Source organism: Ovis aries, chromosome 9 (genome assembly GCF_016772045.2).
Source record: "Ovis aries strain OAR_USU_Benz2616 breed Rambouillet chromosome 9, ARS-UI_Ramb_v3.0, whole genome shotgun sequence".
Lineage (NCBI taxonomy): Eukaryota > Metazoa > Chordata > Mammalia > Artiodactyla > Bovidae > Ovis > Ovis aries.
Window position 1 is genome coordinate 78,548,641 of NC_056062.1, and position 26,284 is coordinate 78,574,924.

A 26,284-nucleotide genomic window follows, 5' to 3' on the forward strand; every position below is an offset into this window, starting at 1 on the left:
TCATGCGAAGAGTTGACTCATTGGAAAAGACTCTGATGCTGGGAGGGATTGGGGGCAGGAGGAGAAGGGGACGACAGAGGATGAGATGGCTGGATGGCATCACGGACTGGATGGACGTGAATCTGGGTGAACTCTGGGAGTTGGTGATGGACAGGGAGGCCTGGCGTGCTGCAATTCATGGGGTCGCAAAGAGTCGGACACAGCTGAGCGACTGAACTGAACTGAACTGAATACTGCTGGGGATACAAAACGCGATAGCCCTGTTTATGCCTTCAAGTAGTTTCCGTGTTCCTCAGAGCATTAAGAATGAGTTTAAAACTAACCGGAGTCCACGTTAAAATACGCAGAGTGCCGGCACTGAGGTGTGCGGTGTGGTGGTGCGTTGCCTTCTGTTCTGTGTTCTAGCACAGTGATTCTCGGTGTTGGCTGTATGTGAGGATTACTTGGGAGACAAAAAATAACTGTGCCTGGTTCTCAGATCAGATTTAGATTAAATCTGAATCTACTATGAGCGAAGCTAAGTTCTACAAGTTCTGAACTTCTTTTGGTAGACTTGATTAGTTTGTGTTTTTTATTTTTGTTTTTTGTTCTTTTTCCTTTAAGGGCCAAGAAGATACTTCAGGTTTATCTTGTAATTTTTCCTGCCCCACACCAGGGATAAGTTGCTTTCCTTCCTCCACCCCTTGGTATTTCAGACCTCACACCTTTGAACAAACATGCAGCTCTCCTCTCCGGGCCTCATTAACTTGCTCATTCATTCTTTAAGACCCAGCCTCTCATTTTTCCTTTAAATGTCAATTTTGAGCTAACTATTTTGTAATGCCCATTGTTCCCATCTGTTTTAGCACTTATACTGTTTTGTTGAAATGATCTGGTATGCATTTTCCTACCCAATTAGAGTCTAAGCTTCTTGAATAAATTCTAATATTATAGGTTTGGATACATTTTATGTGCTTAAAAAAGTTAATTGAGCTGATCACACATAGGAATTCCAATTCTGGAGACTGAGAGAGAGTAGAATTATAAAGTTCCTTAAGTTTTGGGTCTTAGTCACTTTTGGTTTCTTCTGTAGCCATATTTTGTGGATATTTTTGAATTATATTAAAGGAATATTATATTTCAACCTTGAAAGATGGTTAAGACTTAACTGGAAGTATTCAAAGGTATTGGAATTTAAATTGTGCATCTGTGAGAGGTGCTTGTAGCAGACTGAAATGAATGGTAACTTAAGCAGTGTTTTTAAATGATGCCTTTGTTCAATTATAAATATATAGTGGCCTTTATAATAAAAAATTTTAAAGGAATCTTATACAGTCTTGTACAATGCAGGACTTCCCAGGTGGCACAGTGGTAAAGAATCCGCCTGCCAGTGCAGGAGACACAAGAGATACAGGTTCAATCCCTGAGTCAGGAAGATCCCCTGGAGTAGAAAATGGCAACCCACTCTCGTATTCTTCCCTGGAAAATTCCATGGACAGAGGAGCCTGTCAGGCCCCAGTCCTTGGGGTCCCAGATAGTCAGACACAACTGAATGAGCTCTCATAGTACATGCAGTCTTATAGACAGTGAATTGATCTTTTGAATTTTTGAAATTTTGTACCAAATCATTCTGTACTATTGTTTTCTCATTTTTACCTTTCCTTTTTATTATATCTTTCCATTTTCTTTTTTCTTTATCATCATGATTTATTGATGAGGATATTGAATATATTCTCTGTGATGTACAGGAAGACCCTGTTGTTTATCTAGTCTATATATGCTCGCTTGCATCTGCTAACACCAGACTTCCAGTCCGTCCCTCTCCCCTACCCCCGGTAACCACAGCTCTGTTCTCTGTGCCTGTGAGTCTCTTTCTGTTTCATAGATAAGTTCGTTTGTATCATATTTTAGATTCCATGTATTAGTGAGATCCTCTGTATTTGCCTTTCTCTTTCTGACTTACTCCACTTAGTCTAGTCGTCTCTAGGTCCATCCGTGTGCTGCAAATGGCATTATTTCATTTTTTATGGTTGCTTAGTGTTCCGTTGTGTGTGTGTGTTTGTGTGTGTGTATACACGCATGATATATATATCACATCTTCTTCATCCATTCATCTGTCAATGTACATTTCGGTTGTGTCCATGTCTTGGTTATTATAAATTCATTTTTCTTTCAATAGAACATTTCTTTGTGGCTTTGTAATTTATACGCTTGTCATTTTAATGGCAATATGTTGCTCCATTTTGTTGATATATGGTATTTTACTTGGCCATGTCTTGTTTGGTGTTTTTTATTTACATTTTATCACAATTACAGAAAGTGAACTATAATTATTTTTATACAGATAGCTTTGCATTTTCTTTTTGGGAGACCAAATATGTGTTACAGAGCCTTTACCTTGTAATAGAATTATCTGTGGCAGAAATTTAATAGAAACATGGAAATAGTGTGAAGTGGATAAGGAGCCAGATAGATCTGATTTCTAGTTTTGACAGCCACTTTACTAGCTGTGTGATCTTGAATAAGCTAATTACCTGAGCCTCAGCAGTAAAATTGGATTAATAGGAGCTAACATTATTGTGCATTTATAATGTGGCAGGTGCTATTCTAAGTATTTTACGTATATTAACCCATTTAAACTTTAGAACAGCCGCATGAGGTAGCTCTAGTATTGTTCTGTCATTATTACTATTGTTCCCAATTTTAAAGTATGGAAACAGGCTTAGAGAAGTAGAAGAGGTCAGTCAGATGGCTGCTTATGACGAAGGTGTGATGGTAACCCAGTGCCATCTAGAGCTGGCTCAGACCTCTAGAGCTGGTTCTCTTATTCACCCTGGACTGCCAGGGCATCAGCTACATCCCTCCCCTGGATCTGAGTCCTAGGCAGACAGATTGGCCTTCATGAGCCAGATTAATGATTACTGAAATTCCTGCAACTGGAGTTGATTATGAGGTCATGCTTGCAATCCTCTAACCTTGGGCTTACTGTAGAAACTGCACCCTAAGAGCAAGGATCACTTTAGATCTTCATATTCTCTTCAGACCTCTGTCTATTTAAAGTTGCTTTTAAGGGAGTGGTGAGAAAAACTTGGAGTTGTATTTTTATATTAATATCTGGCAGGCCTTTTGTTATCCTTCACTCTCCTCTTCCACCTGCGTGTTCTTTTTAACCAGCAATTAAGTATTTGCCTAGTAGGATTTAACTCTTAACCTAGACTGCTAGATAGAATGCCGGAATCTTTCAGACCCAAAAAGAAATCTGAAAACTATCCAGCCACCTCACTTATATGAAAATACTGAGGCCACACAGCCAGAGGGTGATTTAGGACTCAAGCCTATGTTTCTGACTTAAATCCAGCACTGGCTTCATTCCACTGTACTGTTTACTACCTTATATGTAATAATCTTTCAAAAGTGTTATTACTATGTATTCTTTTTAGGAATTACATACTTTAACTTAGCTTGCTCCCTCCGTGTTAGAAGACAGCTATATGTGTTTTTAGTTCTTCACAGTTTAATGAAGTGCTTTCTCATCCTTTATCTCATTTGCTTGTTTTGAAGATAACCTTTTGCTCATGTGCCTGAGGTTCTTGAATAGTGGCACAGGTTGCTTTGTGATTCCAGCATGTCTGTGGCTTGTATACATTCACAAGTCCTAGCTACCTTAGCTTCAGACACACGTGTTGACTCACTTTCCTGAGATTACAGTTCAGGCATTGGAGTTTCTCAGCTCCAGCTTTTTTCACATCCTCTGGATGCTCCTGGAGTCTAAGGTGTGAAATTCCAGGCATGAAGATAATTTGTTGTTTTGAGGCGCTAATGTTTCTTGGCTTCTTAGACTACTTGTGATCAGGGAAGTTCTTTAAAAAACTCAATCAGAGGTTCACTGTGTAGTTAAGCAACATGTTGTGTAGAAACAAACACAAAGATAATCATATCATTTATTGTACTAACATTCTTCAATCAAAATGGTGTTAGAGATAAGATAAATTTTATAGCTGTAATGTGTGTCCATGTGATTTGGTTGGTGTCAAGGAAGGGAGTGAATTGTTAGGATAAGGCTAGCCACTGAATGCCAAAACTTTCTACAGCAGAGGCCTATTACCTAATCAACTCATACAAAACCTGGCAATTCTTAAGAGGATCCTTTCTGATTCGTGATTAGGTTAAATTAGCTGAACAAAGTCAAGTCTGTGAGAAAAATCTGTCAGATTATTATTATCAAACTTTAAAAAGAAAAGAGAAATAAAATGTATAGTGTTTTCCCTGGAGAGTTTTAGAGCCTCTCCATTTTGGTAGATCATATATTAAGACTTATTTGTTTGAACTGTATGCAGTTCAGTGCTTGTTTGAGAATAGAATGTGAACATTTTAGGATCACTTTATGATAGTACTGGGTAAATAAGCTTTAGAGTTAAGCTTTTTATCCTTGGATTTCTAATAGCTACTGCTAAGGTGAGCCTTATATGTTAAGATTATCTGAAGATAAGACTGCAGCTCACTCACTGGCTCAAAGTTCAAAGGAGAGCATTAGCTCAAGGACATAAATCGCTGAGTTGTTATCCATCAATTTGTAACAGAAGGGCAGATGAACAGCATTTATCTGGACAATCTAGTATCATATACCTGCAGTTTGAGGTCAGTCTCTTTAGAGGGGTTTATGTACATACGTGCTTTGAACTGTTTCGCAGAGATGAGAGTTCAAATTTATTTTTATTCTCTAATTTGAAGTAGCAGGTGTATTTGTGTGCCTTTTGCTACAGCTGATATTAACCCCATTTTGCCCCTCTTTAAAGCTGGAATGTGTGCATGTATGCCTGCTAAGTTGCTTCAGTTGTGTCCAACTCTTTGCAACTGTATGAACTGTAGCCTGCCAGGCTCCTCTGTCCATGGGATTCTTCAGGCAAGAATACGGGGGTGCCCTCTTTCAGGGGATCTTTCAGGGATTGAACCGCATCTTGTACGGTTCCTGCATTGCCAGGTGAATTCTTTATTGTTGTTTCAACTGTGGAGCTGAGGTTAATTAGGTTATTTACAGAAGAATTTTATTTTCTAGCCCTCCGTTGTTTGCTGTTTTTTCACGTGTGTGCCCCCTCCCCCCTGCAATTTGATTGCAAGCTCCATGGGTTCAAGATACGTGTCTTATTATAAAATCTGTAATATCAGGGCTTACAAAGTTAGATACATAATGGGGGCCATCTGATAAAATATGAAACTGAGCCAGGCTAGATGGGGTCCATGTGAAAGGGAAAACATACATCTCATGTAGAAGCAGTCTAATTCCAGCACATTTTTACCTTATGGGACTGTGAACTCAGTGTTGCCTGAACAAAATGTATCCGCTGATGCTCTCTGGCCTGTGGCTTATCAGTCTGCTAGTTCTTCTAATAAAACAGAGGAACGCACAGAAAGTACTTGTTGCATAGTTGTCACTTGGTAGATGCTCATTGTGTCATAAAACTGGCTACACTGCTTTTGAAAGACTATCTTAGATGTCATATGTGTAATGTGATGTAAGATGAATAAGAATGTTCTCTTCTGTTAAAGGATTTTCTCTTTTTCAAAGAAGATGAGTATAGTAATAAACAGATTAACTCTTACCCTAAAATAAACAGACCGGGGTATTGAGTCTTCATTGCCTTGTCCACAGAAAGTCTTTTGCATAACTTTCCAAGTTTGGAACCAGTGATAACCAGTGATAACACATTTTAGTAAACTACTGCATATTCTGGGGCTCTCAGAAGAATGATATAGGAAATTGTTAGAATACCTGAATGCCCTGTAATTAATGTGTCTGTTTTTTATTGCTTGAATTCTGGAGCAATGTTTTGTTTTCCTTTTCTCTAGCCCCCCAAACAACATTGTTAGGAGATACTCTTGCTGCTTCTTCTGTAGTGTGTGTGTGTGTCGCTCAGTTGTGTCCAGCTCTTTGCAACCCCATGGATTGTAGCCCACCAGGCTCTTCTGTGCATCGGATTCTCCAGGCAAGAATACTGGAGTGGGTTGCCTTTTCCTTCTCCAGGGGATCTTCCTGACCCAGGGATTAAACCCAGGTCTCCTGCATTGCAGGCAGGTGCTTTGCTGTCTGAGCTACTAGTGGAGTCAAATGAAGTGAAAGTTGCTCAGTCGTGTCTGACTCTTTGCAACCCCATGGACTACTACAGTCCAGGGAATTCTCTAGGCCAGAATACTGGAGTGGGTAGCCTTTCCCTTCTCCAGGGGATCTTCTCAACCCAGGGATCAAACCCAGGTCTCCCATGTTGCAGGCGGATTCTTTACCAGCTGAGCCACAAGGGAAGCCTGAGCTACTAGGGAAGCCCCAAAATACAAAGCATGATTTGCGCCGCCCAGGAATCGACCCTGGGTCACAAGAGTAGGAGTCTTGCATGATACCACTCTACCAGCGGTGTGGCTGAAACTTTTTATTTTATATTCGCGTATAGTTGGTTACTAATGTTGTGTTAGTTTCAGCTGTATAGCATAGTGATTCAGTTATTCATGTGTGTGCACACGTGCCTAGTCATGTCTGACTCTTTACGACCCTGTGGACTGTATCCACTGTCTATGGGATTTTCCAGGCAAGAATACGGCAGTGGGTTGCTATTTCCTACTCCAGGGATCTTCTTGACCCAGAGATCAAACCTGCATTTCCTACACTGCAGGAGGATTCTTTATTGCTGAGCCACTGGGGATTCCCATGTGCTATACAGTACGTCCTTGTAAAACCACACTTTTTTTTTTTCCTCAAAATTCCTCCATGTTGCTTTCCCCATTATCCTAGATAAACATCAACAAATGTTCAGAATCAAAGTGAAGTGAAAGTGAAGTTGCTCAGTCGTGTCCGACTCTTTGCGACCCGATGGACTGTAGCCTATCAGGCTCCTCCGTCCATGGGATTTTCCAGGCAAGAGTGCTGGAGTGGATTGCCATTTCCTTCTCCAGGGGATCTTCCCGACCCAGGAATCGAACCTGGGTCTCCCACATTGCAGGCAGACACTTTACTGTCTGAGCCACCAGGTCACTCCTAAAACTTAAACTGAGGAAAAGTGCAGGGTGAAGCACTATTTTTACTCCTAGAGTCTGTAAGCTATTTTTGCCTGAGCTTTTGATATCATATCCAAGATATTATTGCCAAGACTAATGTCATGAAGCTTTTCCTTCTAGAGATTTCATAGTTTCAGGCATTAAATTTAAGCATTATACTAGAGTGGGTAGCCTTTCCCTTTAGGCATTATACTGGAGTGGGTAGCCTTTCCTTTCACTAGGGGATCCTACCAACCCAGAAGTCGAACCCAGGCCTCCCGCATTGCGGGTGGAGTCTTTACCAGCTGAGCCACAGGGAAGCCCCTGTAGTGTGTATACGTTATTTCTTCCATTTTGTTCCTGTAGATACCATCCCAGTTTAAAACTGTTTATGACTCATCCTGAGACCTCTGTGCTAGCCACTTTTAGAATATCTATAGGTTTGTTTTTTCTTAATCCTTTTCTTAGGTCACACATAAACCTTGATTAAAAGCAAAAGTATAAAGACACACACTGGAGGGGTAGGGGAACCAGCTTCCTTCAGTTGTGCACTTTCTTGCTGACCAAACTCCATATCATTCACTCCTCTTGTAATCTTATCATTTCTTAGTCCCTTATAGGGTCATCAGCTTGTTCTCTGCTCCTCCCAATAGCGTTATTTTACTTTTCCTTATCCTACTTCTTCTAAAGAGAATGACCTCTCTCCTTAATGCTTTATATGATTTTCTTTATCACTGTACAGTTCTTTAAATCTTTTCCTGTTCTTTGATTGCTGGACTGGGTTAGAAGTTTCTTAGGGACAGTGACTGTATTTCCTGCTGCATCTTTTAATTCCATATGAAGTCTAATGCCATGCTTTTGTGTGTTCAGTTCAGTTCAATTGCTCAGTTGTGTCTGACTCTTTGCAACCCCATGGACTGCAGCACGCCAGGCCTCCCTGTTCATCACTGACTCCCAGAGCTCGCTCACACTCATGTCCATCAAGTTGGTGATGCCATCCAACCATCTCATCCTCTGTCATCCCCTTGTCCTCCTGCTTTCAGTCTTCCCAGTATCAGGGTCTTTTCCAACAAGTCTTCACATCAGGTGGCCAAAGTATTGGAACTGCAGCTTCAGCATCGGTTCTTCCAATGAATATTCAGGACTGATTTCCTTTAGGATTGACTGGTTTGATCTCCTTGCTGTCCAAGGGACTTTCAAGAGTCTTCTCCAGCACCACAATTTGAAAGCATCAATTCTTCAGCTCTGAACCTTCTTTATGGTCCAGCTCTCACATCTATACATGACTGCTGGAAAGACCATAGGTTTAGCTATGTGGACCTTTGTTGGCAAAGTGATGTCTCTGCTTTTTAATATGCTGTCTGGGTTTGTCATAGCTTTCCTTCCAAGGAGCAAGTGTCTTTTAATTTCATGGCTGCAGTCACCATCTGGTGTGATTTTGGAGCCCAAGAAAATAAAGTCTGTCACTGTTTCCACTTTTACCCCTTCTGTTTGCCTTGAACTGATGGAACTGGATATACCACAGTCTTAGTTTATGTTGAGTTTTTAAGCCAGCTTGTTCGCTGTCCTCTTTCACCCTTATCAAGAGGTTCTTTAATTCCTCTTCACTTTTCTGTCATTATAGTGGTAACGTGTGTATCTGAGGTTGCTGATACTTCTCCTTGCAGTCTTGATTCCAGCTTTTGAATCATCCAGCCCAGCATTTCACATGATGTACTTTGCATATAGGTTAAATAAGCAGGGTGACAATACATAGTCTTGTTTTACTCTTTTTTTTTCCAATTTTGAATGAGTCCATTGTTCCATGTCTGATTCTAACTGTTGCTTCTTGACCTGTGTACAGGTTTCTCAGCAGACAGGGAAGGTGGTCTGGTATTCTCATCTCTTTAAGAATTTTCCATAGTTTGTTGTGATCCACACACTCAAAAGCTTTTGCTTTTGCTTTTGCATAGTCAGTGATGCCCAAGTAGATGTTTTTCTGGAATTCCCTTGATTTCCCTCTGATCTAGTGGATGTTACAATTTGATCTCTAGTTCCGCTGCATTTTCTAAACCCAGCTTGTATGTCTGGAAATTCTTCAGTCACTACTGAAGCCAAGCTTGAAGAATTTTGAGCATTACCTTAAAGTGTGTGAAATGAGTACAACTGTACAACAGTTTGAACATCCTTTGAAATTGGAATGAAAACTGACCTTTTCAGTCCTGTGGCCATTGCTGAGTTTTCCAAATTTGCCGGCATATTGAGTGCAGCACTTTAACAGTATCATCTTTTAGGATTTGATTTATGTCATACCTGAATGGTCTAGTGGTGTTCCCTACTTTCTTTAAATTAAGCATGAATTTTGCAGTAAGGAGTTCATGATCTGAGCCACAATCAGCTCCTGGACTTGTTTTTGCTGACTTCATAGAGCTTCTCCATCTTCGGCTGCAAAAAATACAGTTAGTCTGATTTGGGTATTGACAATCTGCTGATGTCCATGTATAGATTTGTCTCTTGTGTTGTTGGAAGAGGGTGTTTGCTATGACCAGTGTGTTCTCTTGGCAAAATTGTGTTAGCCTTTGCCCTGCTTCATTTTGTACTTCAAGGCCAAACTTGCCTGTTACACTAGGTATCTCTTCACTTCCTACATTTGTACTACCATCCTCTAGGATGAAAAGGACATCTTTTTTTGGTGTGAGTTCTAGAAAGTCTTATAGTTCTTTATAGAGTTGTTCAAGTTCAACTTCTTCAGCATTAGTGGTTGGGGCATAGACTTGGATTGAGTGGTTTGCCTTAGAGACGAACAGAGATCATTCTGTCGTTTTTGAGATTGCATCCAAGCACTGCATTTCAGACTCTTTTGTAGCCCTCATAAGGGCTACTTCATGTCTTGTAAGGATTCTTGCCCACAGTAGTAGATATAATGGTCATCTGCATTAAATTCGCCCGTTCTGGTCCATTTTGATTCACTGATTCCTAAGATGTTGATGTTTATTCTTGTTATCTTCTGTTTGACATAGCCAGTTTACCTTGGTTCAGTGACCTAACATTCCAGGTTCCTATGCAATATTGTTCTATAACATCAGACTTTATTTTCACCAGCAGACACATCCACAGCTGAGCATCATTTCTGCTTTGGCCCAACCTCTTCATTCTTTCTGGACCAACCTCTTCATTCTTTCTGGATCTGTTTCTCTGCTCTTCCCCAGGAACATATTGAACATCTTCTGACCTTGGGGGGCTTTTCTTCCGGTGTCATATCTTTTTGCCTTTTCATAACTGTTCATGGGATTCTCGAGGCAAGAACACTGGAGTGGTTTACCATTCCCTCCGCCAGTGGACCACGTTTTGTCAGAACTCTCCACAATGACTCATCCATCTTGGGTGGCCCTGCACCACATGGCCCATAGCTTCACTGAGTTACACAAGCCTCTTCATCACAAGACTGATCTGTGAATGAAGAGAGAGGACCAGCAAAAACCAGGGAAGAAATGACCTAGGGCAGAGATGGATACCTCTCTTCTGGATAGTCAGAGAATACCAAAGTCTAGAAAGGAGGTCTTGTGGATGCTTCACCCCTGAATACTCTGAATGTCTACACTGATTGCTGAAAAGCCATTTTTTCCTCATGTCACCTGTTATGTCATTATATATAAACTTACCTCTTAAACTACAGGTAGTTATAATATGGTTGAGTTCATTTTACTTTGTAAAATTTTTGTCATTGCCGTGTTTGTCTCTTGTCTTTTTAAAATAACATTATGTGGAAATGAAAGTGATGATATGTAATATTTGTTGTGTGCAGGATACATTTGTTTTAACTTTATTATGGTTTTCATATCCTTGCAAAGAAAATGTTGTTTTAGTGATGGTATTTTATCAGGAACTATTCTACAGCCCAGGAGAGAAGTTAATTCATTGCATACAGTGATTTTCTAAGAACTTTAGGGATTAATTCTCTTGGTCAAAAAAAGGATGACTTGGTAGCTATGAAGACAAGATGACAGGGAGATTTTTTTTAAAAGTTTTTGAAGTTTTGAGCTCTCTGAATGTATTATCATGAGTGAAAGTGAAGAAATGAAAGTATTAGTTGCTTACATGTTCGGCTCTTTGCAACCCCACGGACTATAACTCATCAGGCTCCTCTGTCCATGGACTTCTCCAGGCAAGAATACTGGAGTGGGTAGTCATTCCCTTCTCCAGCGGATCATCCCAACTCAGGGACTGAACCTGGGTCTCCTACACTGCAGGGAGATTCTTTACAGTCTGAGCTACCATAAGTTATTAATATTAAATTAAATCATTAGTGATAAAGTGATATATTACTTTTAAAACTTTTAATTTGGATTCTTGACTGAAATATTTAGAAAGAGAAATTAAAGACTTGCTTCCATCAAGTATTATTTCAAACCACAGCAGTAATTATATTTGTACTTAAATATTCTGAATTGCAGAAGCAAATTAAGCTGCTGCTAGCCATTCTAAATAGCAGTGCTGAAAAAAAATACTGAAATGGGAAATAAGTCTGGCATGCAATAGCAAAATTGAAGTATATATCTGTTTAACCAGAGAATGTCCTCAGTTTGGTAAAAGGGTTAGAAATACAGTCTTCTTTGGAGACTGATTAAAAATAATAGATAAAATAAAGAATGATGTGCTCAATGAGCTGCAATTCAAATAGAGGAAATTTAATGGGAAATGATTACATTAGTAGCAGATGGCTTTGCTTCCTGAATTGCAATTTGACTGGAAATCCTAGAAGAGCTTAAATTTGTTTTTCAGATTTTTGAGTCTGATTAAAGATAGATAGAGATTTGTTTATTTGCTGTGTTATTGTGATTCTTACTGTGTCTTTTGGATTTTTCGTTTGTATCAGGCTATATTTATGATTCCCACAAACCCACCACCAACATTCAGGAAGCCAGAACTTTGGTCTGATGATTTCACCGATTTTGTTAAAAAGTGCCTAGTGAAGAGTCCTGAGCAGAGAGCTACTGCAACACAACTTTTACAGGTCAGTGCTTGTGTCTCTAACAGGAGGATACTTTCTTTATATGCCTTTTAGCTTTTTCTGACATTGACCAAGATCATTATGAGTTTCATTAACTGATTTATTTATTCATTAACTGATTTGTAACGATGTAAACTTTCCAGGAAATATGGATTGATGTACAGACAGACAGACAGACAGACAGACATACCTTTCTTCTCCTGTATATTCTGTTTCTTTCATTTAAAAATTTTGTTTTCCAAGTTCAATTTTGTGCCCTCCCCCCGCCACACTAATTTTTGTTGCCAATTCTTTCCTCGTAAAATTGTGTTAAAACTAGACTTCTGTAGGGTTCTCATTTCAGGAATGAGTTTCTTTTCCATTGTTATTGTTTCTTATGTTTTAACTTACAGATGTATTATTCCTTGACCCAGCATTTCTTCTTTGACTTTTTGCCCTGTAAGATATGTGAATATGAAATCCCTGAACTCCTTGAGAAGATCGCATGTTGTAGATACTGGTTACAAGATGACCTAAAGGAAGAGTTTCAGTGTCCCTGTACAAGTAGACTTTGTATCCAGAGTGTCAGGAGGCTTTTTTTTTTTTTTCTCAAATGTTTTGACATTAAATGCAAGTAGAAATAATTTAATACCTTTAGTAATTATTCATGAGTCTTTACTTTCCAGCAGAATTGACTTAGACCTGTGTACTATGATAAGTGTGCATGTTAACAAAACTTGGTATTTGGAGAATAGTTCTTTTTAAGTGACAAAAAGATTAAAAACATAGTTATAAAAAGTGATTTTTCCAAGGTAATGTTTTTTTAAAAAGGAATTATTGAGAATGTTAGAAATTAGCCCTTTAATATAAGGTTTATTGTTACAAAAAATTTAGCTTAGTACTCAGTTTCCATGAAAGGCAGTTTAGCAAAATCTGTCTAGAATGAAACAGCATATATTCTTTGACCCAGTAGTTATTCTTCTAGCAATTTACAGAGAAATTTAACCACGTGTGAAATAACATAGGTGTAAAAAATCTTGATAAACCATTATAATGGCAAAAGATTGGAAACAACATAAATATCTGTCAACAAATTGGAAGCAATATGAGGTCTGCTGAGGGGAGTTACTGGCAAAATACACACAGCCACATACTCATATATGTGTGTATACATATGTCAATGCTTATGGTGGAGTAGCTCTAGAAAAATAAGCAAGAAAATGGCCTCCAGAGAAGGTAACTACATGGCTGAGAAGCAATAGTGGGCTGAAAGCTTTCTTTTTGCCGAAGACTCTTTTGAGTTTGGTTTTATGTGCCCATATTACCTTTCAAAAGTTAATTAATTGAAACATTATTTTTGAAATATTGTCAGCACTTCAAAGGAATTTTAAGCACATAAATCAAGGATCTGTTGTTAGTTATTGTGTTGAATGTCTAAATTATTTAACCATAAAGAAGGCATAAAGAAGGGGGGAGGGGAAATAACCAAAAAAATGGGACAAATAGTATAAAATCTGATGATGAAAGTAAATCCAATACACCCAATTACTGGTTTTGGGGTAATTTAACTAATATTTCTTTCTGGTCTTTCTTCCATAATCTTTTCTAATCTCTTTAAGGAAATTCTGTTTTTAACCTAGAATTCTTAGGGTGGAAAAGCATTTAAGAACTATTCCACTAAAATTCCCTAATTTTGTATGTGAGAGTACTGAAGCCCAGAAAAGTTCAATGACTCATGAAAGATCACACAGTGATCAAGGGATTCTTCTAGGTTTATTCCACTTGTCCCCTAGCCTCACTTGTCACCCTTTCTCCATTCTGCTTTCTGCACAGGAAGTTGATCTGTATGTGTGAAAGTTGCTCAGTTGTGTCTGACTCTTTGCAACCCCATGGACTATACAGTCCATGGAATTCTCCAGGCCAGAATACTAGAATGAGTAGCCTTTCCCTTCTCCAGGGGATCTTCCCAACCCAGGGATCAAACCCAGGTCTCTCGCATTGCAGGCAGATTCTTTACAAGCTGAGCCACATGGGAAGCCCAGTTGACCTGTATGGATTATGTAAATAAGCTCGTTACTCTTTGGCTTCTAGCTGGGTTTGGCTCAAGCATTTTTTTTTTTTTTTATATTGAGGGCAAACAGTGCAGCTGGTTTTGTAAAGTGCTTATGAGCCAGTATTTGTTTTCTTGATTTTTAAAAAACTTTTCCTGTTGTGCTGTTGTTGGGCATGGAGGCCCTCTGTTAAAATGTTGGTGTGTCCTCCTCTGGCTTCTTAATTGACCCCTTGCTTGACTTCCCTTTTTTTCCCTTTATAAATGCTGAAATAGTCGACTTACAGTTTCATGTTTCATACAGATCATGTTTTTTCAATCCTCTGTGCCTTTTCTCACTCCTCACTTGCTAGTTTAAAGACCACCTTTACCAGCAGGCTCCTTTTTACTCATTGTCTCATTGTTTCTAAATTCAAATTAGGTACTCCTCTAGAAAGCCTTCCTTTCATCTTTGTTCAGGCTAATTGTTTCTCTGGGTTTCCGTAAGCAGCCTGGGCATGTCATTTGCCGTATTAGAATGAAATAACTTGTTTCTGTGTCTTTGTCCTGGATTGTAACTGGTTCAAGATCAAGTGGTACTCTTTTGGGGAGGGAGTTGTTTTTGCACTCCTGGTATCTTAATACAGGTATCTGTATCCTGGTATCTTTAATATACATGTAGTGCTTAATACATGTGTATTAAATTCAATATATGTTTATTTAAGATAGCAAACTTCTGATTTTAAAAGCTTTTAGACAGAATTACTATCTGTTGTATCATTTGAGTCTCATTAGACTCCGAGTTTAATTTTACTGAATGTCTGAAAGCCATCCTGTTCTGTCTCTTAAGGGAGTTTTGCATATGTTTTATATGTTATAAGTTAAATTATGTTTTAACTTTAAGAATACAGTCTTATTACCAAGTTTAAGTGGACATTTGCCTATAACCTACATGTGTAGATTTTACAATATTGATTTCTAGACTTTGATAAACAGGTTTTAAAGAGAAGTTTATGCTGAATTTTTTTATAGTGGTTTGTTTTCCAACACTAGATAATTGTATAAGTTTAAAAGAGCAGACTGAGACTGAAAGGATCCTTTGAGATTAAGTTGAACTCTCGTTAGTTTTCAAAAGATGAGGATATTGAATCCCCAGGGACAGTTCAAGTCCAGCCTGGTGGCCCTAGAATTCCTAATCTGGAAATGTTCCCTGTACTTCTGGTGGGTAGCCTAGAACCTGGAAGTCAATTCTTGCCCTAGTCTGGCCTTCTAGAAGAGCGAGATCCGTCATTATTCAAATTAGCCCATGGGCTTGGCTGGGATAGGCGGTGTCGTGGGTCACTTTGTGAACTCTCAGGGCATGTGGCTTAGTTTTCATTTTACCAGTTGAAGTGAGGAGTAGAAACTTTATCTACCTTGCTGTCCCTCCCATTTATAATATAATTATCTTTAATACTTCCTCTTCATTACATTGAGGTCCGTATCAGAGTGTCATATTTATTTTAACCTTTAAACGATTGAGAAAACCAGGATAAGGGACAAGTGTTTAACCTGTTTCTGTTCTCTCCAGTGTCCTTCCTCCTAATGTTCCAGAAGTTCCTTCTTTTGTTCCTTTCCTTCTGTTTAGAAGATTTCCTTTAGCCATTCATTTAGGGTAGGCCTTAGTTAACAAATTCTCTTAATTTTCCTTCACTTGAGAAGATCTTGTTTCTTCTTCATTCCTGATGGATGTTTTCACTGGCTATAGAATCCTTCCTTGGTTGACAGTCCTTTCAATACTTGGAAAATGTTGTGCCACGTTCTTCCGATATCCATGGTTTCTTATAAGAAATCTACAGTCATCTGAATTGTCTTACCCCTTGGTCTTTTCAAGATTGTTTTCTTTATTTTCAGAAGTTTAATTATGATGTGTGTTGGTATGAATTTCTTTGAGTCTGTACTGCTCAGCTTCTTGACTCTGTGGGTTTATATCTCTTGCCAGTTTGGGGAAGTTTCCAACTATTATTTTATCAGACATTTTCCAGCCCTACCCTCTACTGTCTTTGTAGGACTCCATTAACACAAGTGTTGGATTTTTTTGTTTCACTCCCACAGATTCCTGAGATTCTGTTCATTTTTATGCCAGCTGACTTTCTCTCATTCATACTGTGTAATTTCTACTGTTTCGTATTCTGATTCACTGAGTCCTCTCTGTCTTCATTCTGCTATAGAGCCAGCCCATCCATCAGGTTTTATTTTTGTTCTATATTTTAGTTCTGATTTTTTCATTTGTTTCTTTTTTGTATCTTCTAATACTTTGCTGAGACTTTCTAATGTGTCATGTATTTACTGGCATGTTTACTGGAAGGATTTTTATGACTGCTCTAAAATCCCTGCTAGATAATTCTGTTATCCACGTCATCTCGATGTTGGTATCTGTTGAACCAGTTAAGTTGATAGTTTCTTGCTTCTTATTATGATGAGTGATTTTCATTTGAAACCTGGGCATTTTGAGTATTATGTTTTGAGACGCTGGATCTTACTTAAATTCTCTGTAATAAGTGGTGTTCTCTGATAGTGCTTCAGTGGGGTGGAGGGGCACCATCATTTCTGTCAGGTAGCGTTAGAAGTTCAGGCCCCCCTACGTGGTCTCTTTTGACCTGTAGGGTTGGGGAGGGGCTCCTTATTACCACCAGCCAGGGTTGAGGACTCAGGTTCCCTCAGTGGCCTCTGCAGTCACTGCAGGGCCTCAGTATAGCTGGGCAGTGATGGAAGTTCTGATTCTCCCCTCGGCCGCCTCCAGTCCCCTCTAGCAGAGAGGGAGGTGGGGTTTCCTTATTATGGCCTGATAGTGCTGGAAGTCCAGGTTGTCACGAGATCTCCACCAACACTCCCCACTGGGGGAGGGAAGCACCTTTTATACTGCTGGGTGTGGATAAGCGCCCCAGCTTAAGATTTGGTCTTCTCAGATACTACTGTAGTGAAAGGATTGGACAGCCTCCAGAGGGTAGAAGTCTAGGTTCCCCACCCAGCCTTTGCCGCATGGGGTGGGGTCAGTGTTTTCTCTGCAGTGTTTGGTGGAGCAGAATGGTTATTGTTTAAAAGAGAGGGTTGCGTGCTGGCTAACTGTCCCTTTCCTGATCCTTTCACTCAAGAGAGAGCAGGCTTTTATAGGGGCTGTGTTAGTCTGTGTCTGTGGGTGTTTCTGGGTTCCTGACTTCTTCAGTAACCAGGCTGGGATAAAAGAAGTAAAAGGAAAGCCCATGGAACTCACAGCTGTGTCATTGCTTTAGTGCCACGGTCCCAAGCTGGGTTGCCACCTTCTCGCCACCTTCCATGTCTTCCTGTGCTTGTTTATATATAATGATCAGGGTTTTCACTATGCTTTGATGGAGCGGTATAGAGGAAAGGATGACTGCCCAGTCTGCCCAGAAGCAGAAGGCTCTTCTGCAGTTCACTTCTTGGAAGAAATAATTAATTTAAATTCTTTCAGTTTAGAAATTGATAACTCAGAACATGAACAAAGTTTAACAGTTCAGATTTTAGAAGAATAAATCTTTAAGCAGCTTTACTTCTTAAAATACATGCCCAAGAACGTGATAGGCTGATTTGGGGTAGTCTCTGTCTTCAGTTCGAGTGGTGTAAGAATTCTCGTCCTCTTAGATTATGTTTTACTTTAGATACTTGAATTTTTTGCCACGCCACACGGTTTGCAGGATCTTAGTTCCCAGACCAGGGATTGAGCCTGGGCCCCTGAAGTGAAGCCCCAAGTCCTAACCGCTGGACTGCGGCAGAAACCCTAGATACACCCAGAAATTGGGAAACTGTGTTGCCTTTTAGAATTTGGTCTGTTTATCTTTTTCTTATTGATACTCATTTTAAAAGTCTTAAAGTAACTACCCTCTTGTCTGACATAAATGTTAAAGTTTTAGTTCATTTATGGTTTTTTCCCTTGTTTCATGGCACTGGGTTGAACGTATAAATATTCTCTGGTATTACCAGTTCTTTTATATTTCCATTTTTTGACTTTTAACTTCTTAATCCACTGTAATTTATTTTGATAACTTCTGTGGTGAAGATCTAAGTTAATTCAAAACCTTTCTCTCAAACCCCCCAACCCCCAAAATAACGAAGCAGTATTTTTTCCTCACTGGTTGGAATTGCTGGTTTCATAATATGCCAACTTATTTTGTACATTATATTCTATTTCCAGGCATTATATTGTTTTGTTGTTCTTTCCATTCTTATGCTGGTACCACATGCTTTTCTAGGCATTTAACAAAAAGATATTACTTCTGTTTATTGATTTTTCTGTTAACTCAGTCTGATTATATTATTCAGATTGCTTTAGTCTTTAATTTTTAGTGTTCCATTTCTCAGTGACTAAAAAAGAAATACTAATGTCTCCTCTTCTTATTTATTTAGATCTTCTTAGGTCTCTGTTTTTGTTATATATCATAATGCTATACTAATATATCAAATTTATAACGATAATGTTTCTTTGTCTTATGTCCCTTATTAATATTGTATGACTCTTCCTTCACTTACCATTTTTTGTCTTCATTTCTGCTTTTTTTTTGATCATGTTCTTCTTGACGTTGTTTTATGTTTGATATTTCATTGCCTGTCGTTGACTTTTAACCCAAGTTCTTTTTAGTATCCCCTGGTAGAAACGTAATTTGGATTTAAGTGTACCTCATATAGAAAGCACGTAGCTGAATTTATCTTGTGGACTCAGTGTCTTTCAGTGCTGAAGTAAGATCCCGCTGTGTCGGAAGCTCAGCACGCTTATTTGCACTGGTTTGCCCCAGCAACGTTTCAGTCACGTGTCGCGTTTCAGTTTTGCCACCTTGTTTTCTCTGGTTTCTGCTGTTGTTCTGTTCTTTTTTATGTTGCTTTGCATTTTAAAATTTTACTACCAGCTGCTTGTAAAAAGCTTTCAGATATTCTTAAAAAAATCTGCCAATGTGTCTGATAAAACTTTTCTTATGATGATCAGTTCAGTTCAGTCACTCAGTCGTGTCCGACTCTTTGCGACGCCATGAACCACGGCACGCCAGGCCTCCCTGTCCATCACCGACTCCTGGAGTCCACCCAAACCCATGTCCATCGAGTTGGTGATGCCTTCCCTCAAGAATGCTCAAATATTATGGCCTTGTTCTTAAAGTTCTTTTAACTTTATTAGCCAGTTCCTCTTTGTTGGTCAGAATCATGCCTGTAGTGATTATGTAGGGAAAAAAATGAGTACAAACGAAGTAAGACATACTGAGATTTTGAGATTAGGAATGTTAAGCTCTGTAGATTAATGTTAGCGTAACACTGTGTAGTCAGTTCACAATGAACTGCATGAAAGTAAGTTTGCAATAGACTGGATGTGTACTTTGGCATTTCTTAAAGATAAAACTGTGGCTTGGAATTTGGCTCATAATTTTTCCTGAAAAGATAAAGTATAAATACAATTTGATATTTTTTTTTGCCTTTAAAGAGGTACAGTTCTACTGGTTCTCAGCTTTTGCTGTGTTAGTCTTCTTTTACTTCTGTTAATACATAGTCTCCAAATCCTTCTTGAGAGTTTTTCCATCAGATTCAGTATTTCCTCTTGATTGTGGCTGCTATTTTTTTTTTTAACCCAGGTTCTTAATAATTTACACCTGTTTTACAGCTTCTCCCCATCTTACTTCATTTCTAAACTCTACTGCAAGATTGTGGTATCTCATTCTTTTCTTACACTATTCTCTCATCTATGTAATTAAAGGGGCTGTCAGGCAAAATTCCGGTATCTCATTCTGAGTATGTATCCTTCTTGTCCCACTGTTACCTGTATCTAAACTCTCAGGACACCATTTCTGTAAGCCATGTTCCTGTTTTGGCTCAACAGCTCTTCCTACGGTGTTTCACATCCACCTCCTGTCTTTGTGTGTGTGTTCATATCGTTCACACCTTTCCTTCTCCCTGAAACAGTCTGTTTCTTCTCCATGAGACACCTGATATTACCTCACCTATTCATTTGCTCTTATATTGCTTAATCATATAGACTGTGTTAGATCGTCATGAATGTGACTTGTATGTCACACTGTAATTTTTTAATGCATTTATCTTTTATTCCTTATTTTGGATAATAAGTTCTTTAAGGGTAAAAAGCATATATTCAGTTACTACTAATTTTTGCAGCCTCTTTACCAGTGTTACTCAGGAATTCTGATGCAGGACTGGGATTTCTTCCTTCTTGCTCTCGGTCATCCTTTAGGACACTGTCTTTGTCTGTTTCCCAACGTGGCAGAAAGAGAAGAAATCACAGAAGAGTGCCCACTGTCACTGTTCTGAGGTCCAGATCAGAGGGCTGGAACACAACACAGACACTGGTATTTCATTCAGTGCCAGTGAAATACCAGTGTTGCATTGGTGAGAACTCAGCCCATAATCACATCCAACTGAAAGGGGGTCTGCGGGAGGCAGGAGGTAGCTGGGCAGCCGTAGGTCCAGTCCCAGTGCCGTTTTGGTGAGTGACCAGGAGTCTCCACCACAGGTATGTTGATAGAACTTAATTTATCTGGTGATTAGTCTGTAACTGCTACAAAAGAATTTATTAGTTCTTTGTCATCTATCCTAGAACTGCTGTGTTCAGGTAAAATTCTTACTCTTAGTTTTCCCAAATGATCCCTTCACCATTTGAAAGCCTCCTACAAATGTCAGTAAATTTCTTCTTTAGCACTGAAATTGTTTTACCTTTAAAAATATTTTTGTGTTGTATTAGTCTTTATTAAAATAACTCAGACGACTTTCATCTGATTCTTATCTGCTGCTGCTGCTAAGTCACGTCAGTCATGTCCGACTCTGTGCGACCCCATAGACAGCAGCCCACCAGGCTCCCCCGTCTCTGGGATTCTCCAGGCGAGAACACTGGAGTGGGTTGCCATTTCCTTCTCCAATGCATGAAAGTGAAAAGTGAAAGTGAAGTCACTCAGTCATGTCTGACTCTTAGCGACCCCATGGACTGTAGCCTACCAGGCTCCTCCGTCCATGGATTTTCCAGGCAAGAGTACTGGAGTGGGGTGCCATCGCCTTAAATTACACTTTGAAGCTGTATTGCTGATTCAAAATACAGTTATCTATTCCAAATTAAACTTTTAACCTTTCCTTCTACATTCTCTCATGTTCCCCCTTTTGAATTACAAAGTCGTCAAACACCCAGGTATTTTCTGGTGGTTCTGTTTCTTTTTATCAGGATTGTTGCAAACTCAGATGTTTTAGCTACATCATGATGATACCAAAAAAAAGAAGTGAAAAGTTACTTTATATATAGTATAGAAATTAAGTAATACTTATTTTCTGAAAAATATTTTTCTTTTATTGTTATTTTTTACTTTTCCCTTGGAAATGATTACAGTATTAAATATGTAATAAATAGAAAATATGTAAAAGAAGTAAAAAAAAATAGTTGTCTTCCTTTTGACTACTGATTTTAGCAGTCGGCTTGTTAAGATTAATTAAAATTTGTAACAATACCAAAATCATCTTATTTTTTTATGTAATATAATCACTGATCTTTGGGCTTCCCTGGTGGCTCACACAGTAAAGAATCTGCCTGCAATGCAGGAGACCTGGGTTCAATCCCTGAGTCGGAATGATCCCCTGGAGAAGGGAATGGCAACCCACTTCAGTATTCTTGCCTGGAGAATCCCATGAACAGAGGAGCCTGGCAGGCTGCGGTCCATGGGGGTTGCAGAGTCAGACGTGACTGAGCAACTAAGCACACATATACTCCAACCTTTAAAAAAAAAATTTGGCTTTCTGACTACGTAATCTTTACTTCCTTTGGAAAATTGTGTCTCTAATGGTGATGTATTTTTATCAACAAGATTACGTTTGTTTTTGTGTTCTGCAGTGGTCTTTTTAAAAACAAGTAAACCTAAAAAAGTGAAATCTTTATTTCTAAAGCAGCTGAAATATTCTCTGTTCTTAACCTTTCTATTTAATTCTGGATAAAGGACCAGTCATTGAAGCCTATTATCCTGGTTCACGTTTACATATTGTTTTAATGTTTTTAAGATATAATTCAGAGAATCCATTTGAATTTATACCATTGAATTTTACTTTTCTAGCACCCTTTTATTAAGAATGCAAAACCTGTATCGATTTTAAGAGACCTGATCACAGAAGCAATGGAGATCAAAGCTAAAAGACATGAAGAACAGCAGCGAGAACAGGAAGAGGAGGAAGAAAATTCGGTTCGTAATTACCCTAAAAAAGTTAATCTTTTTCTTCTGAGGATTTTTTCTATAATATCGGTTTTTTTCTTCAAATATATTAATAGCACTTTCTGTTTTGTTATACAAGTGAAGTATATTTGTTCATTAAATCCCAAAATATATTTTGTTTCTGTTAAATGTTCACTACTCTTTTCTGGTAGCTAAGCATTAGTGACTGATGAGGAACTATACAATATCTGTTGTCTGGTTGATATTAGCTCTCTTGTTTGTTGAATAAATGTTTTCTTGAATTTGGTCAATTTGGTTGGATGGCATCACTGACTCAATGGAGATGAGTTTGAGTAGACTCTGGGAATTGGTGACAGACAGGGAGGCCTGGCGTGCTGTGGTCCTTAGGGTCACAAAGAGTCAGACACAAGTGAGCGACTGAACTGAACTGATGTTATATTTTCTGGAACTTACTTTTAACTGATCATCGATGGGTTGATGCCACAGCAGAAGATGGGTTATTAGAGAAAGTAGGAGGGGCATAAAAGGACCAGCTTATTCCATTTACTTTAAATTAGTGCATCAGTGCATTTTAATAAAGTAAAAGGTTGTATCTTTATATCACATTTAATAGTGTCTACTGTTTCTGTGATTCACTAATGATTTGTTTCCTTGTTTCAAATTATGTAATTTTGTTTTTCTGGTTAGGATATAGAGATGACTACCTCCTGGGTATCCAGCTAGTCACTAAATCTCAAAACACAGATATTTTATGTTTATGATGATTGAAGTCTTTGATAACATCATCTGTATTTTCCCAGAGAAGGTTTTTAAATTAATCTTAAGGTTTTTGTACACAAACCCTGTTATTTTGCTGATTCAAATGTACCCTAAAAATTTATTATCTATCTGTTTTTTGGCGGCTCTGGTCCTTCGCTTCTGCCTGTTGGCCTTGTCCAGTTGTGGTGAGAGGGGGCCACTGTCTGATGGTGGTGCATGGGCTTCTCACTGTGGTGGCTTCTCTCTCACAGAGCACAGGCTTTAGAGCGCAGGCTTCAGTAGTTGTGGCGCATGGGCTCAGTTGCCCTCTGGCATGTGGGGTCCTTCCCGAGCCCAGATTGAACCTGTGTCCCCTGCATTGGCAGGCAGATTCTCAACCATTGGACCACCAGGAAGCTCTCAAATTTATTTTTAATTTCAGAGACTGGTTATCTACTTGGCATTCCTTTTGAAATTCTTTTACCCTTTTCAGCTGTTATTAAACCTTGTGCCATATGGTATCCCAAACAAGGACAAGTGTGCGTCTTTTCAGAGCTGTTTTTTTGTTTTATTTTGTTTTTAATTGGCTGTACTGGGTCTTCATTGCTATGTGGGCTCTAGTTTCAGTGACCGGACTTCTCATTGAATTGGCTTCTCATTTTGCAGAGCATGGTCCAGGGTGCGCAAGCTTCGGTAGGTATGGCGAGAGGGCACAATAGTTGTGATTCCTGGACTCTGGAGCACAGGCTCAGTAGTTGTGGCACACTGGCTTAGTTGCTCCATGGAATGTGGGGTCTTCTCGGATCAGGGATTGAACCCGGGTCTCCTGCGTTGGCAGGTAGATTCTTTACCACTGAGCCACCAGGGAAGCCTCAGAACTGATTTGTATTCATTTTCTTTAGATATTCAGCTGCATCAGTTATTCATTTGGCAGTAGCTATGAACTGCCTGGTGAAACAGATGCTTTAAGCTTACATTCTAGATATAAATTTTTTTGCCAATGATTTCACCATTCAGAATTTTAAAATAGCATCCCCATAAAGGTGTAAGTAATATGGGATGATGTAAAGATCTTGGTTCATGCTCTCAAAGGGTTATAGTTTCCACCCTGTGTTCCTATGTGATAATAGATACAGTTAGTTTTTTTGGTTTCTCTCTACAAATGATCAGATTTGTATATGTCTTTTTTTTTTTTTTTTTGTAGTTTCAAAACATTTTTATCATATTATTTTATTTGATCTTAAAAAAGGTAAGACTGGACATGTGTATATTATTATTTCATTTTGTAGTTAAGTGAAATTAGGAGTGAAGTTATTTACCAAAGTTGACAAAACTAGTGAGAAACCCAAGAATAAAGCTAGGGCTTTTTTACTTTTAGACCTCTTCATTAAGACTTTATGCTCAGTTTTCAATCCAATATTTATTAGAACTTCTAAAAATAAACAACATTAGCTTATCAGAGTTACATACTTTTCAATAAGGTTATGTTCTCTAAAAAGTCCAGTTTTTGCCCCTCTGGGGTGGTACCCAGTAGCTTTCCTTCACTTTATGTAAGCTTGTCGTGAGTTTTGGACTAGTTAACTGCCTAGCTGCCATTGGACTAGTGACTGTTATTGCTTGGCTCTTATCTACCTGTACTTAATTATAGGTTGATTTCCATTTTTTTTATGGATAAGGTACCTTTGATTACCCTAGAACTTAGCAGTTTTCATTGGTTTAAAGACTCTCTTGCAGTCACTTCAGTTACTTTCCGCCGTTTTGGTGACCTCTTTTCTTCAGTGTTTTTCTCTTGTTCACCGAGCTCCTGTGACACTGATCTTCTTTCAGGTTTTTTTAACATGTCAGTGACTTTCCTTGTGCAGGGCCTTAGCATTTGCCATCCCCTCTGCTTGAAACACTCCTCTTCCTCTAGAACTCACTGGGTGACTAGCTTCTCATCTTTCAGGCCTCAGCTTTAAATACCATATACTGCCCAAACCTAGCAGTTTAAAACAATATGCATTTATTATGTTTTGATATCTGTAGATCATTTTTCCAGCAGTGACTTTATTGGATGCCTTTGACTCAGACTCTCTTCTGAGGTTGCGGTTTAAATGTTGGTCAGAGCTATAGTCACAAGGACTGCAGTTCCAAGGTAGCTCACTCGTATGACTGTTGGCAGACTGATTCAGCAACTTGCTGTGTGGGACTCTCCATAGGTCTGTTTGAGAGTCTTCACAGTCTGGCAGCTGACTTCTCTTGGAGCAAGTGCTCCAAGAGAGAGAACAAAGGGGACATCTCAATGCCTTTTATGACATAGTCTCAAGAGTTGTGCTCTGTCAGTTCCACCACATTTTATTTGTTAAAAGAAGCTACTGATCGTGGAGAATGGTGGAGTTTTCCAAGTAGTTTCTTGTAACAAATAAAATGAAGAAACCGTTAAGTTAGCAGAAACTGACAGATCAATCTTTTCAAAACACTGCAATCTAATAAAAAATGTAAAACAACCTGGGGAGTGCTTAACGAAGAAGTTTAAGAATGTTGAGTTTTGGTAAGAAAGTGTTGTGGCATTTTTGCGTTTTTGGATGCCTGCCATTCCTGGTTTTTTAGCTCAGTGCAGCCATGGGGACAGTGCAGCTTGGGGGCAGGGGAGAGGGGTAATAACCTTATGCTCAGAAACGTGTGCTTCTCTGTGTTGAACTATCCGGCAGTTCCCTGTGGGACTGACACAGAGGCTTGCCTTTGTTTTGGTCTTCTTAAGGTAGAGCAGCTTCCTAGATGTTATCTGTTCAAAAAATCTAAACCTTCTAGAGTTAATAAGCAAGTTTAGTACAAGATCAGCATATAAAAATCAGTTATATTTTTATGCACTAGCATTGAACAATGCAAAAGGGTACTTAAGAAAACAGTTGCATTTACAATAGCATCCAAGAGAATGGACCTAAGAAACAGTTTAACCAAGGAGGTAAAATAATTATACAGTGAAAAATATAATACATTGCTGAAAGAAATTAAAGAATACCTAAATCACTGAAGAGATATCCCATGTTCATGGATTGGAAGACTTAATATTGTTTAAATGGCAGTACTTCTCAAAGTGACTCACATATTCATCCAGTCTTTATGATCTTTTTCTTGAGAAAAGGAAAAGCCTATCTTCAAACTCATATGGAAAAGGGGCCCCCAAGTAGCTAAAATAATACTGAAAAAGAAGAACAAAGTTAGAGAATTCACTTTCCAATTTCAGAATATAATACAAACCTACAGTAATTAAATCAGTGTGGTACTGGCATAAGGATTGATATAAAAATCAATGGAATAGAAAGTCCGAAACAATTGAGAGTCCAGAAATAAATCATGTTATCTATG

General features: G+C 38.8%; 1 protein-coding gene across 5 annotated transcripts in view; it reads left to right on the top strand.

The window, feature by feature from the left end:
• Window positions 1-26,284, top strand: part of STK3 (serine/threonine kinase 3) — a 309,832-nt gene that overhangs the window by 164,871 nt on the left and 118,677 nt on the right. For all 5 annotated transcript variants that reach the window (XM_027973184.3, XM_042254446.2, XM_060393931.1 and 2 more), the window contains 2 exons: window positions 11,858-11,995; window positions 22,082-22,207. In XM_027973184.3, coding sequence (XP_027828985.1) covers window positions 11,858-11,995; window positions 22,082-22,207 — 264 coding nt within the window. The remainder of the gene's footprint in view (window positions 1-11,857; window positions 11,996-22,081; window positions 22,208-26,284) is intronic.